Here is a 14,575-nt window from a genome sequence, read left to right as displayed (position 1 = left end):
TCACCCCACTGGCTAACCGTAAGTCACACAAGCAATTCCCTTAGACACTCCAGTTTCCCAGTATCACCACCAGTGCCACTCATTATGGGGACGAATGGTTATGAAAACAAAGAAAAAAGGTTCTCTTGATCCCAAAGGACCAAGCCCCAGACCCAGGTCAATATACAAGTCAGATCTTACCCACAAATCATGCTGTTGCCAATCCTTTAGAATCTAAAATCTAAAGGTTTATTCATAAAAGAAAGAAATATAGATGAGAGCTAAAACTGGTTAAATGGAATCAATTACATACAGTAATGGCAAAGTTCTTGGTTCAGGCTTGTAGCATGAAATAAACTGAAGGTTCAAATCAAGTCTCTGCAGTACATCCACAGCTGGGATGGGTCACTCAGTCCTTTGTTCAGAGCTTCAGTTTGTAGCAAGGTTCCTCCAGAAGTAAGAAGCAGGATAGAAGACAAAATTGAGATGCTGCTGCTGCCTTTTATAGTCCTTTTGCCATGTGGCTTGTGCTTTCTTTGTTCCAACCACAAGCCACCCAGCACATGGCATAGAAAAACCTTAGAGTTAGGTCCATAGGCATGTCCCTGCATGCCTTGCTGAGTCACAAGGTGTATCTGCCGTCTCTCAACTGGTCAATTGTATAGCTGATGGTCCTTAATGGGCCATCAAGCAGGCTAGGCAGTGCTGATGGCAAATTGTCTGGGGTGTCACCCAGAAGCATAGCACAAGTTTGAAATACAGACAGTATAGAGCCAATACTTATAACTTTAAACACAAAAATGATACATGCATACAGACAGCACAATCATAACCAGCAAATCATAACCTCCTCAGACACCTCACTTGACCACACGTGTACAAGGTTTGGTGCCACTATATCACATTGGTTGCAACAATAGTCTATATGGTCACAGTTCGCGACAATAACGTCACAACCAGTCTCAGGGAAACCCCTCAGCCCACAAAGTTTAACTTCTGATCGGCCTTGCATGCAGCACATTGACTTGGGCAATGCTTACCCATTTTTTCCAGCTGTCACAACATAAAGGGGCATTTAATTGCTCCTCTATTTAGCCTGAAAGGCAAGAGCTTAGCACACCCAGCAGCTTTATCAAGGTCCGTGATTGTCTACAAATCAAAGACCCGCTTGATGGCAGTCATTAACACCTTCCAACATAACAATATTAAGACTAATTAAAATAAGAGCTCTGCCTTACATTACCATGGTTATTCTAAGTCTTTTTAAGAAAAATTTACATCATATTCTTAGTTTTTTACATTATCACCTGGTATCTCTACTCAAATGCAAGGTAATCCTGCAGACTGTTTATGACCACAAATGGCATCTCTAGGAAATTAGTTATCCCAACAAACAAGCTAAAATATATTAGATATAATTTGATGCAAAATACATAGTCAAATGGGTTTATATGAACCACTGTCCTCATTTGTCCTACATTAAGCATGGGGGACATTTCTCACATTTAGTCAGAAGAGTATCTGCACAATTCTCTAAGTATTTAGGAAAGACTCATTTGTCACCTTGAAGACACTTGCCTCTCTAAAGAAGGGGAGGTTACTTATCTTGTGTAGTAACTGGAGTTCTTCGAGAATGTATGACTCTGTGGGTGCTCCATTTTAGGTGTGCATGTGCCCCTAAGCCTTTGATCAAGGATTTTTGGAACCAGTGCTAGTTCTGCCTGAACATGCGCCCTACACATCCTCGGGCCCTGTACTGAGGTTATATAGGGCTTCTTCACAAGTGAACCACAGCAGTTTGTTCTCTATCGCAAAGCCTACAGAGGCAGCTCCAAAGTAGAGGAGAAGAGAGTGTACTGATTGATCACTGGATGACTATCAACCACCAATGCGATGCAGCCATAAAAAAAGCTAATGCAATCTTAGGATGCATCAGGTGAGGTATTTCTAGTAGAGATAGGAAAGCACTGGTGAGATCTCCTCTGGAATACTATGTGCAACTCTGGTCTCCCATGTTTAAGATTAATTCAAACTGGAACAGGTGCAGAGAAGAGCTATGAGGATGATCAGAGGAATGGAAAACCTACCTTATGAGAGGAGACTCAAGAGCTTGGCTTAGTCTAACCCAACGGTTCTCAAACTGTGGGTCAGGAAGCAAAATGGGTCACGATCCCATTTTAGTGGGGTCGCCAAGGCTGGCATTAGACTTGCTGGGGCCCGAGGTCAAAGCCCAAGCCCCACCACACGGGGTCAAAGCCACAGCCCGAGAGCTTCAGCCCTGGGTGGTAGGGCTCAGGTTACAGGCCCCTCCACCCCTCCTGGGGCAGAAGCTCTTGGGCTTCAGTTTTGGCCCCACCAGGCTTTGGAATTGGCCCCCCTCCTCCCAGGGCAGCAGGGCTCGGGTGGGCTCAGGCTTCAGTCCCCCTTCCTGGGGTCATGTAGTAATTTTTGTTGTCAGAAAGGGGTCATGGTGCAATTAAATTTGAGAACCCCTTGTCTAACCAAACAAAGGCTGAAGAGAGATATGGTTGTTCTCTATAAATAATAAGAGGCATAAATACCAGGGAGGGAGAGGAGTTATTTAAGTAAAGGAACAACATTGACACAATAACATATGGACATAAACGGGCCATCAACAAGTTTAGAGAATTGAAATTAGACAAAGATTTCTAACCATCAGAGGAGTAAAGCTCTGGAACAGCCTTCAAAGGGGAGCAATGGGGGGCAAAAAACCTAACTGAATTCAAGACTGAGCTTGATAAGTTTATGGAGGGGATGGTATGATGAAACTGCCTACAATGGCATGTATCCGATCTGTGACTGCTAGTAGCAAATATCCCCAATGGCCACTGATGGAACACTAGATGGGGAGGGCTATGAATTACTACAAAGAATTCTTTTCCAGGTGTCTGGCTGTTGGGTCTTGCTCAGGGTCAAACTGACCGCCGCATTTGAGGTCAGAAGGAATTTTCCCCCAGGTCAGATTGGAAGAGACCCTAGGGGTTTTTTACCTTCCTCTGCAGCATGGGGCATGGTCATTTGCTGGTTTAAACTAGTGTAAATGGTAGATTCTCTGTAACTTGAAGCCTTTAAATCATGATTTGAGGACTTCAGTCACTCAGCCAGAGGTGAGAGGTCTATTACAGGAGTGGGTGGGTGAGGTTCTGTGGCCTGCAACGTGCAGGAGGCCAGAGCAGATAATCACATGGTCCCTTCTGGCCTTCAAGTCTATGAATCTGCGTGGGCTGGTACTGGAGCACCCACAGAGACACACATCTTGAAGAACTCCAGTTACTCCAGAAGATGAGTAACCTCTCCTTCTTCAAGTAGTGTCCTTACGCGTATTCCACTTTAGGTGACTCCCTAGCAGTAACCCCTTAAGGCGGTGGGAGTTTCAGAAGCGAGTCCATGACTGAAGAAAGAACTGCATTGTCTATTGCCACATCTGATCTTGCAGCATGAATTAGGGCCTGGTGGTCGGAAAACACGTGCACTGAGGAGCCTGGTGCAGCCCTACAGATTTCAGCAACCAGAACATCTTTGAGTAGAGCTACAGATGTAGACTGTGATCTAACAGAGCATGCAGTCACTCTTAGGGGAGGTGTAACCTCAGCAAAACCATAACAGGCAATAATACATCCAGAGATCAATTTAGAAAGTCTCTGAGTGGAGGCTGCCAGACTGGCACTCCCTTAGGTCTATCTGCTACAGAAACAAAGAGTCTAGGGGTCTTTCTGTTCAAGTAAAAGACTAACACCCTCAACGTTTAGCATATAAAAAGCAGACTTTTTGTGTAGACTGATGCAGCTTAGGGAAAAAGAAAAAACAGAAGGTGACTAGCTTGGCTGACAAAATTCAGAGGACACATTAGGTAAGAACTTTCAATGAGGTTGTAAGAATACCTTCTCCTTGGAGAACAAAGTAAAGGGGGGTCTGCCATTAGAGTCATCCCAATCCATCAAGCAGCAGTGATTGCCACCAAGAAGGGTGTCTTCATCATAGACAGATGTAGCAGTGAGCACATTGCTAATGTCTCAAAGAGTTGTTTCATGAGACAGTTAAGAACCATGCTGAGATCCTAAAGCAGTGTAGGGGCTCTAATATGCAGAAAAAGATTAATAAGTCCTTTCAGGAATTTTGCGATGCTTGGATGAGCAAATACTGGGAAACCTTCTATTTGCACATGGAAAGCTATTCCTGTTGCTAAATGAACTTTGACGGAACTCATAGAAAGGCCTTAATTTTTTCAATTCCAAAAGGTAATCCAAGACTGAGAAAAGAGACAACTGCATGGGAGAAAGAAGGCGCCAGTTACACCAAAGGTTATATATTCTCCATTTCCGAAGGTAAATATGTCTAGTGGATTCCTTTCTGCTATTTAAGAGTATCTGTTGTACTTTCAATGAACATGTGATCTCTAGTCCTGAGATCCATTAAGGAACCAAGCTTGTAGGAGCAGGATGTTCAAACTGGGGTAAAGCGTCTGACCCACAACCTGAGACAACAGTCGAGGTTTGATCAGGAGCCACCACAGATGGCGAGAGGTGAGTTTGATGAAGTAAAGAAAGGAAACTTGTCTTAGCCAAGTTGGTGCAATCAAAATGTCTTTGGTTTAGTCCTGTCTGATCTTAAGGACATTTAAGAGCAATGGAGTTGGAGGATATGCACAGAAAATACGCTTTGTCCATGTGTAACAGGTTACTCTGCTCACCACTGGATGGTGCCACGTCCTGGCAGTTCTGAGGATTAGCTCAGACAGGCCAATGCTTCTTCCAGTGGTTACATCCCATTAGCTTCTCCTCTGCAGCCCCTCTCTCGCTCCCAGGAGCTGCTGCTGTCCTCTTCATGATTCAGCCCTCCAGTCACTATTGTGGTTTCCCCTTTCCCGGGGGGTGGAGGGGAAAGTGTATGAAGGTTCCTGCTCTCCAGTAGTCTCAGGCAGTCTTCTCCTTCACTGCCTCACAATGCCACTCCCGCAGTGGCTGGCAGGGGAGCCCCAGGCCCACCTTCTACTCCAGGTTCCGGTTCAGGGACCCTCTACACAGCAGCTAAGGTCTGTTCCCTGCACCTTGCTGCCTTTCCCTGAGCCGCTTCCATAAATCCTTGCCTTCACCACTCCCCTGGGTTTGCCAGTCTTTTCACTCCCTTCTCCCAGGGAGTAACTTCAGGCAACTTGTCTCTACAGCCCCCCAACATTCCTTCCTTCTCCCAGGGAGTGACTGCAGACTTCTCCCTGCCCCCTCCTCTGCTTCCAATTTCCTGTCTATTGTAGAAGCCCCACCTGTCCCTCTCATTAATTAGCTACCTCCAGCCTAAAGCTTCCCTGTTTGCAGACGAATCAGCTGATTTGGCCCACCTGGCCTAACTCCGCTCTTGCAGGGCCAGTGTAGGACGCATACCCCATCTCACCATGTAATGAGGAAAGCGTCTCCTAGAGATTGGGAACTGAATCTCCATCTAGAACAGAATTTCCTACACTTTGTGTTTGCTGCTATGGCAAAAAGGTTGACCTCTGAAAATCCACAAGCTAGAAATATTTTGTTGAGGACACGAGAGTCCAACTCCCATTCGTAATTTAGAGAAATGTCTACTCAGGTTAACCTGTGCAGCAACTGCTCTGAGAGGGGGTCCCTGAAAAGGGATGGGGAAAGGGGTTGAAAGGGCAGGGTGGAGGTAAATTGGATAGTATAACCTGAAGTAATAGCCTCCAATACCCATTTGTCTAATGTTATAGCCTCCCATCTTTGATGAAATAGAGAGGCAGTGATCAAATTGAGGAAGGGGGGTTGTGTCATGCAGCTGATAAAACCTAGTCATTGGGTGGTCGCGTCTCATGACCAAACCAGCAAAACTGGCATTTGCGTGATGGTGAAGGCTGGGATAAAGCAGTCAAGGTAGTTGCAGACTTTTTCTTTGAAAACCTCAACCTCTTAGCCAGTGGTTCAGTGGCCTAGGGAAGGTGGAAAATAGAGCAGGTTGGGATCTTTGTACTGATTGAGATCTGCTAAACTTCCTTTTATTTGCAGGCATGTATATCCCTAAAGACCTAAGTGTTGCCCTAGAGTAGGTTATGAAGTGAGTCATCCATGGAATCTGCAAAAAGCTTCTGACCACTGAAAGGTAAATCTTCCACAGTTGATTGATTCCAGTGAAGCTGGTCTCTTCGTAGTAGCATTCTTTGGTACTAAGCCCTTTTCCGCTGAGGTATGGGACTTAGTTGGAATCTTAACATGCTTCGTGGTTCTTGAAATACTCAGAGCCTCACTAGCACTCCTCTCAGAGCCTGAGGTCTCCGGTGACTGGATCTTATTTGATAAGGCGCTCTCTATTGTTTTCCTCCTCTTATCTCCTTCCTTTCCCCATATTTTGGGCAGCTGTAGTAGGGAAATTTTGTTATCCCTTGGAAAAACTGATGGATTCATAAGACACCATTTTCTGGGAAAATAGGAAAGCCACTATAAGAAATTATTACTAGTAAAATTTTCAGATGAAGATTGGGCACATATTTGATTCAGCTATGTAGGTCATAGTGCAACAGCTTCCAACTAAATGCAGAGCCTTTTAAAATTTTGTTTTGATACTGTGGTAATGAATACCACAATAATGCTAACAAAACAACATCTGTTTTGTAAACTATAATTTGTATACTTGAAATGTTTAATAAATGTTTTAAAAGTAAGCAGGAGTATGTAGAGATTTGTAATAGATTAATTATTTCCTCTCAATCTCTATTTTTAGTACTAAAATAAGGGAACAGGTAGCATCTCTAGCAAAAATCATACACTATTTCGGTTATTAGAACCCAGCATAAAGCATACATCGCTAATCTGCTTCCAAACATGTACCTCAGGAAGTCCTCAGCTGGGACCCTGGCTATCTATTCTCTCCAGAACTTTCAAATAAAAAAACCTGGGTTTTTATTTGATGAAATTGGATAGATTAGTACTCCAATACTCTTTGGCCTGGTCTACACTAGGAGGTTATGTCGAATTTAGCAGCGTTAAATCGAATTAACCCTGCACCCGTCCACACAACAAAGCTATTTAGTTCGACATAGAGGTCTCTTAAATTTGATTTCTGTACTCCTCCCCAACAAGGGGAGTAGCGCTAAATTCGACATGGCCATGTCGAATTAGGGTAGGTGTGGATGGAAATCGACGCTAATAGCTCCAGGAGCTATCCCACAGTGCACCACTCTGTTGACGCTCTGGACAGCAGTCCGAGCTCGGATATTCTGACCAGCCACACAGGAAAAGCCCCGGGAAAATTTGAATTCCTTTTCCTGTCTGGGCAGTTTGAATCTCATTTCCTGTTTGGACTTCGTGGCGAGCTTAGCAGCACTGGCAACGATGCAGAGTTCTCCAGCAGAGGTGACCATGCAATCTCAGAATAGAAAAAGGGCCCCAGCGTGGACCGATCGGGAAGTCTTGGATCTGATCGCTGTGTGAGGCGATGAGACCGTGCTTTCGGAGCTGCGATCAAAAAGACGGAATGCAAAAATCTACGAGAAGATCTCAAAAGCCATGACAGAGAGAGGATACAGCCGGGATGCAACTCAGTGCTGCGTGAAAATCAAGGAGCTGAGACAAGCGTACCAGAAGACCAAAGAGTCAAACGGACGCTCCAGATCCCAGCCCCAGACATGCGGCACTGCATTCCATTCTAAGTGTGGCCGCGACCACTACCCCACCACTGACCGTGGACTCTGAGGATGGGATATTGTCGACGGCCGCTTCCTCGGAGATGTTAGCGGATGGGGAAGATGAGGAAGGTGAGGAGGACGACGAGGCAGTCGACAGCGCTTACAACGCTGATTTCCCAGACAGCCAGGATCTCTTCATCACCCTCACAGAGATCCCCTACCAACCATCCCCAGGCATTAACCCTGACCCTGAATCAGGGGAAGGATCAGGCGGTAAGTGTTTTAAACATGTAAACATTTATGTTAAACAGAACAGGAATATTATCAATGGGTTTTTCATGATTTGTTTGCCCTAGGCGCTTATCGTTTTAGTCCTTGGCAGTGCAACTACTGCAAAAGAATCTAACAATGTCCGGTTTATCATGATTAGTTTGCCCTAGGCGCTCTACTTTTTAGTCCTTGCCAGTGCAGCTACTAGAAAAGAAAGTCTATATGTACGGGGATAGAGCAGAAATCCTCATGGGACATCTCCACGAAGCTCTCCTGGAGGTAATTGGAAAGCCTTTGCATGAGGTTCCTGGGGAGAGCGGCCGTATTGTGTCCTCCGTAGTAGGAAACTTTTCCTCGCCAGGCTATCATCAAGTACTCTGGGATCATTGCCTTGCAGAGCATGGCGGCATACGGCCCTGGTTTTTGTTTTTGCTGACTTTCACGCAGCATGCGTTCTTTCTCGGTCTCCGAAATTCTCAGCAGAGTGATGTCGCTCATGGTGACCTGCTTAGAATTAGGGGAATGTTACTATTGGGACTGCTTGCCTGTTCCTTTACAGAACTCTCATCGGTGGTTTACAGCCACGCGGTGGAGGCGGGAGAGGGGCAGCATACAGGGATCTTTCCCGGGGATAGCCGCGAGGAGCAGGAACTGGCCAACGATAGGAGCATTGCTTTGAACGTGACAGGAGGGCACAGCTATAGTTTAAGTTTTAAGCAGCCAAAAGTCTACAGCTTACCATGTCAGCCTGCTACCCAAATTCCGCTGTCCTGCCCCGGTTGTCTGATCTCCACTGCAAGACCCCAGGCACTGAATGCGAAGGCCAAAAATTCGACCTTGTCCTGAGTGTGCATGCGATAGGTGCTGTGCACGGTCTTGTTCACAGAGAAAGACTATGTTCATTGTTCACAAAAAATTATCTTTGTGAGGAATTCACTCCCTTTTTCCCATCCCACAGCTGCAAATGTCTCCCGACCTACCATGCCATCCCCCTCGCAGAGGCTGGCGCTGATTAGGCAGAGAAAGAAAAGGACACAGGACGACATGTTCTCAGAACTTATGGGCTGCTCCCGAGCCGAGTCGGCACAGCAGACCCAGTGGAGGGAGAACATGTCTCAATACCAGCGAGCACACAGCGAACGGGAGGAGAGGTGGCGGCAGGAAGACCAGCAGGCGACTCAAACGCTGCTTGGACTAATGAGGGAGCAAACGGACATGCTCCGGTGCCTTGTGGATGTTCTGCAGGACCGGAGGCAGGAGGACAGAGCCCCGCTGCAGTCTCTCTCTAACCGCCCGTCATCCCCCGCCAAAGTCCCATACCCCCCTCACCCAAAGTTCCAAGAAGGAGGGGCGAGTCAGTAAGCTTCTCCATCTCCCCTTGAGATGTCCAAAAGCACACTCCACCACCATTCTGCACTTGCTCAGCTGGTAGTTGAAGAGTTCTTTTGCACTGTCCAGGGCGCCTGTATAGGGCTTCATGAGCCAGGGCATTAGCGGGTAGGCTGGGTCCCCGAGGATGACTATAGGCATCTCCAGATCCCCAACAGTTATTTTCTGGTCTGGGAAGTAAATACCTTCCTGCAGCTGTCTAAACAGACCAGAGTTCCTGAAAACACGAGCGTCATGAACCTTGCCCGGCCATCCGACGTTGATGTTGGTAAAACGTCCCCTATGGTCCACTAGTGCTTGCAGCACCATTGAAAAGTAGCTCTTTCGGTTAATGTACTGGATGGCCTGGTGGTCCGGTCCCAGGATAGGGATATGAGTTCCATCTATAGCCCCACCGCAGTTTGGGAATCCCATCGCGGCGAAGACTAGACGCGATAAATCGAACCCAGAAGTTCGATTGCCTGCCGCCGAACCAGCGCGGTAAGTATAGACAAGCCCCAAGTGTGTCAGTGTAATTAAGTCTCATTTCAGCTTGGTGTGGGGTGACCATGGTTGTGTTGAAACCATTAAATATCACTGTAGTAACATTTTAAAGAAATTATCACAGTATTAGAATTTACCATATTAGGTAAAGACATACCCTGCAATTTGCTGCCTCCAGTTTCGATATGGATCATAGAGACTTTCACAAAAAGCCAATGCGTGTCTTACAAACTCTTCTATAGGTGATTGATCTGCCACTTCTTTCTCTTTTGTTTTGCTTTTTAACTGAGAGAAAAGAAACAATTATGATCAGAATGCTTCTAGGAACACAAATTGTGGAAGAAAGAAGTCCAGCAACAGAGTTAAGGCTGGGATGCTCAAGAGACCTTAAGGGTGTTGGGCATCCGATTCTCACTGACTTTCAATGGCATATTTGAACCTGCCTCACTTAGGATCCTTTGAAAATCCCAGTCCAAGCTTCCGTTCCTTCTGCTTTACTGAGATATGCAATATACAATGTACTAAAAATAATTATCAACTCAAAGGTTCTACTGATATACGTGCATAACACTCACGGCTGCTAATGGCAATTTCACATGTACACTGTGGGTAAAAAGACCTCCACAATTTTAAATATTCCCTACCCAAATACTTCCTAAGTATGGCTGACATTTCAACACGCACCATAAACTGAAGTATTGAAATCACCTCCTAACTAAAGAAACCAATTCTTCTAAAATAATTCTTTTAACTTCAATTGCTTAGAACACATTTTAAAACTGTTCTATTGAGACTTTTCAGATGCTTGTAAATAAGCAGTAAAAAAATGCATTACTGCTCAAGAACAGGGATCGCTACATATAAACATGCAATGATTGAGCCTTCTCTTCAGCCTTTCATTCACTCCTCCAACTTAGTATAAACTGAATACTTGGCTGTTCTAGAGTACTCTCAACTAAGGATTGTAAAGCCTAAGTAAAAGAAGCCTCAAATTATTGCAGTAACATGGGTAGGTATTGTTGTTCTGATTTTAAAGATAGAAAACTGAGGTACAGAAAGAATGTGTGACCTGCCTAAAATCACACAAGAAGTTTGTGGCAGAGTTAGGAAGAAAATCCAGACCCCCTAGTTCCCAATCTTGAGCCCCCAATCCTCCTTCTGTATTTCTAGCAGCAATATATATATGAGAGTTGTAATTCCACGTACCTGCTGAATGTAGAGTGTAGTCATGGTGATGATATGATTAATGTAGGAGCAAGTCCCAATTTCTTCCACATTAGCCAGATTTCTGTAGGAGCAACATGAGCCACCGTTGTTTGTATATTGTAATATTATTTGAACAGATCTCTGAAGCTTTTTTTTTTAGCATTCAATATAAAATAATACACAAGTGTCAATATTTTAAAAATATCCACAAAAATAATATACTGTAATGTTTATGCCTCTCACATTAAGCTACTATACATATACATACGTGTCTTCCAGCTAGAAGAAAATTAGAGTACAGTCAGAGCTCCAGTCATGTCTGTTTTATCTGGAATCTCAGATTTCAGAAGTTAAATTGATTCACAGAGCATTCTAAATAAACAAAACTCAGAAATGGAATCTGATACCAAAGACAACAATTATTCCTCTGACATCACTAAGAAAACTGGTGGCTTAGCCACAAATGGTTTCTAAAACTCCGAGTGAGTTTTCCACAGGCCTATTCTCAGTTTTCATTTAATAAATAATAATGAAAAAAAGATAGGCATCTGAGCGTATATTTTTAGAACACTAAACAAATCATAAAAGGCAAAAGAAAACCACTCCTGCTTGCATATTGTAGGTGTTACAAACACACTTCTCAATCCTTGAGGCATGTGAACTAAAATAAGGAGTTCAATGACAAAAAAGGATATTTTTTCAAAGACTAACTAAAATTGACAAAGCACAGAAATCTGAAGCTACAGCTACTACTGTTTCCTTAACTTATCCTTAGAATTTTAACACAATTTGGGCACAACTGTCTCTTGCCATACAGTGCCTTTTCATTGTTCCGGCAGGGCAAAAGGACCACAAGGTTGGAAAAGGTTCCTGAGGAATACCCCCAGCAAAAGGAGATTTCTCTGGCCGGAGTAGAGCTGGGTCCTTTCTAGACCACCTCATGGGGACATATTGGAGGTGAGGAGTGGGCATGGCCAGTGACAGAGCTATGCTCATTTTGTAGATATTCCTCAGGGGACAGTCGCAGAGTGTAAAATAGAGCAGCTCTGTCTCAATAGACATGGTTAGAGAAAAAACTGTTGTATTCTAAATTGTGTTAATGAACAATTTAAAATTTGGGAGGAATGGACATTTTTAGAGCTCTACTTATATGGTTGCTTGGTATATGGTTAAGCGATATCACAAAAAATAAGATACAAGTTTCAGAAGATGCCAGTAATATAAAATAAAATATTTTCCTAAACTATTTAAGGGGCACGTAAATATGTTAAGAATGTGAATCAGCTTTCCCTGGACTGTTCCCTTGGAAGTTATTTCATGGCCAAAAACATATTAGCAATCTGTTTAAAAAAAAAAATCTTGTTTCCGTTATGTAACATAGATTTGAACTTTCATATACACAGTTTAAATACAAATAATATGCTGTCATTTTCTCCACTCAGTCCCTTTCTCATCATGGCCTTCTTTATCCATATTATTGGTTTTTTTTTCCTTTCATTATACCATGTGTTTTGACTGCAATATGGAGAGTCTCTGTCTCTACTGGGCAATGTTTTGTCACACTGTATGTGTATTAAGAATCTCAATCTATATCATTGTAAGTAAATCAAGATTTCCCAGACAAAACAATACACTGGTGAAAGAAGCAGCCAGACCGAATAAATACCTGCAAAGGATGATAAAGAATTTGACAAGTAAAAGTGACAAGGCTTGTTGCTCCTCCTCTAGTCCATCTGACATTTTTTGGACACATTGTAGCAGCTGAAGCCTCAGGACCTGCAGAATATTGTCAGGAAGTAGTGATATTCCAGGAGGTACATCATCCACCCTTTAAAAAAAATACACAAAATAATTAAATTTATGTAAATAAATTTTTTTTATTTGTACATCTTGTGTATCTGTGTGCACTGTTTCAAGCCACTATAATACACATGTTCCTAAATTGGGGCTATTGTGGTTCATAAACATTTGCTGGTGATCCACAAAAAACTGCCTGGTCACATTGTGCTAGCTCTTCCTCCTTGTTCTCGGATGTTAAATTGTATTGAAAGGCAGCTAAAAATACATTAAATGGTTTTCTTAACATTACTTTTCCGTGTAAGTAACTGCTCTAGTTGCCACAGGAAAAACAAGGGGAACTGGTCCGTGCAATCCCAAATCAAGGAGAAGGTAATACAAAATATATTTTCTATATTAAGATATGGGACACCCTATTAAAAATGTTTACAATCACTGGTACTGATCAAAAGTAACCAAATAAATACAATATTAACTACAAAGTAGTCACTGAAGCCCAATTACTCAATATCCACAGTGAAATTTTTCAGTATCCCAAGTATACAAGACACACAACTAAGAAATTTAATGGGAATATTACATGTGAGAAAACTGGAAAATAAGGGGTCTGGCACACAGAAATCCCCAGCAATCCATCTGATTCCTGGCACTTGGCTGGTGCATTAATAATTGCTGCCCCATCATTACTAGTTTCTGGAGATCAAACCAGGAAATAGATTTGTTCCTCTACTTATTTTTAAAAAGCAAAGAAACAGAAAGCACAATACTGTTATGTTGGCACAATCAATGTATCCGAGTCCTGCCATACCCAGACTTTACCCTAGGGAACCATTATGCATTCTCACCAGTTGATCTTCCTACGTTCAAAAGATTTGTGTAAAATATCAGAGAGGCTCAGAAGAAGAAAATTACAGACAAAAACAGCAGCAAGGCCAGAACACACAAGACTGCTATATAGATTATTCTGGTTCAATAACATCCTGGAAATGCTCAGATGCGCTGGAGCAGCAATGTTTACTATAGACTCCTTTTGTCATTATCTCACTTGCAGGGAGCGCAGTTTTCAGTCCAAGAGCTGTTCATTCATTCTTTCAGCTGATGAAGAGATGCTCTGTCATGTCAGCTGTCTGACCTAGGGGGGGATACTTCAGGGAAACATATGGTAAATGGTTATGGGAAAATGAAGAGCTGGGCAACAACTGGAGGACCCAGCCTGCAACAGCCTTTAGTTAGAACCAGATATAGTAAGCGAGAGAAATCAACCTCTAAAATCAGGTCCAACTCCAAAAGTGGAATTTTATGGACAGGGGGGAACAACTATTCAGATGGTACCTACCAATATTTAAAAGGAAAATATAGCACTATTTGGGGCCAAAATAATTTGTATCTGTTAACACTGGAGAAAAAAATCTCTGCAGAGGAAAAGAGGGGAAATTGATATAGTTTGCTAAGCAAACCAGAGAGACTCTCTCTCCTAAGTAGAACCCACTGGTATATATGTAAACCTTGTATATTTCCAAAATATTAGTACCATCTAGCTGAACTCAAAGTACTCATATACAGTACAGCTGTGCACACTCTCCTGATCCTTTAGAATGCTATACAAGTGCTGTCTGAAATAGACATACAGAGACAGAGCAACTACTACCTTCCACACAACCTCCAAAAAAGAAATGCATCTTTCTGGGAAGGCAGCCTCCTTTTTCTAGATACCAAGTGTATATGTCCACATTTTGCATAAGCCAATGTACACAGAATCCTTTACAGGCCACAAATTTCTCGATTAATAATTTAAATTAAGCTGGACAA

The 14,575-nt window shown here is 43.2% G+C and overlaps 1 protein-coding gene across 6 annotated transcripts in view; it reads right to left on the bottom strand.

The window, feature by feature from the left end:
* Positions 1-14,575, bottom strand: part of NBEAL1 (neurobeachin like 1) — a 148,064-nt gene that overhangs the window by 102,826 nt on the left and 30,663 nt on the right. For all 6 annotated transcript variants that reach the window (XM_005306210.5, XM_005306212.5, XM_065560962.1 and 3 more), the window contains exons 4-6: positions 12,636-12,797; positions 10,970-11,051; positions 9,921-10,048 (exon numbers count right to left, since the gene is read on the bottom strand). In XM_005306210.5, the coding sequence (XP_005306267.2) occupies positions 9,921-10,048; positions 10,970-11,051; positions 12,636-12,797 (372 nt within the window). The remainder of the gene's footprint in view (positions 1-9,920; positions 10,049-10,969; positions 11,052-12,635; positions 12,798-14,575) is intronic.

The sequence above is a fragment of the Chrysemys picta genome, chromosome 11, assembly GCF_011386835.1.
Source record: "Chrysemys picta bellii isolate R12L10 chromosome 11, ASM1138683v2, whole genome shotgun sequence".
NCBI classification, from domain to species: domain Eukaryota; kingdom Metazoa; phylum Chordata; order Testudines; family Emydidae; genus Chrysemys; species Chrysemys picta.
Note: the sequence above shows the minus strand (reverse complement) of the source record. Positions and strands in the feature narration are given on the sequence as shown.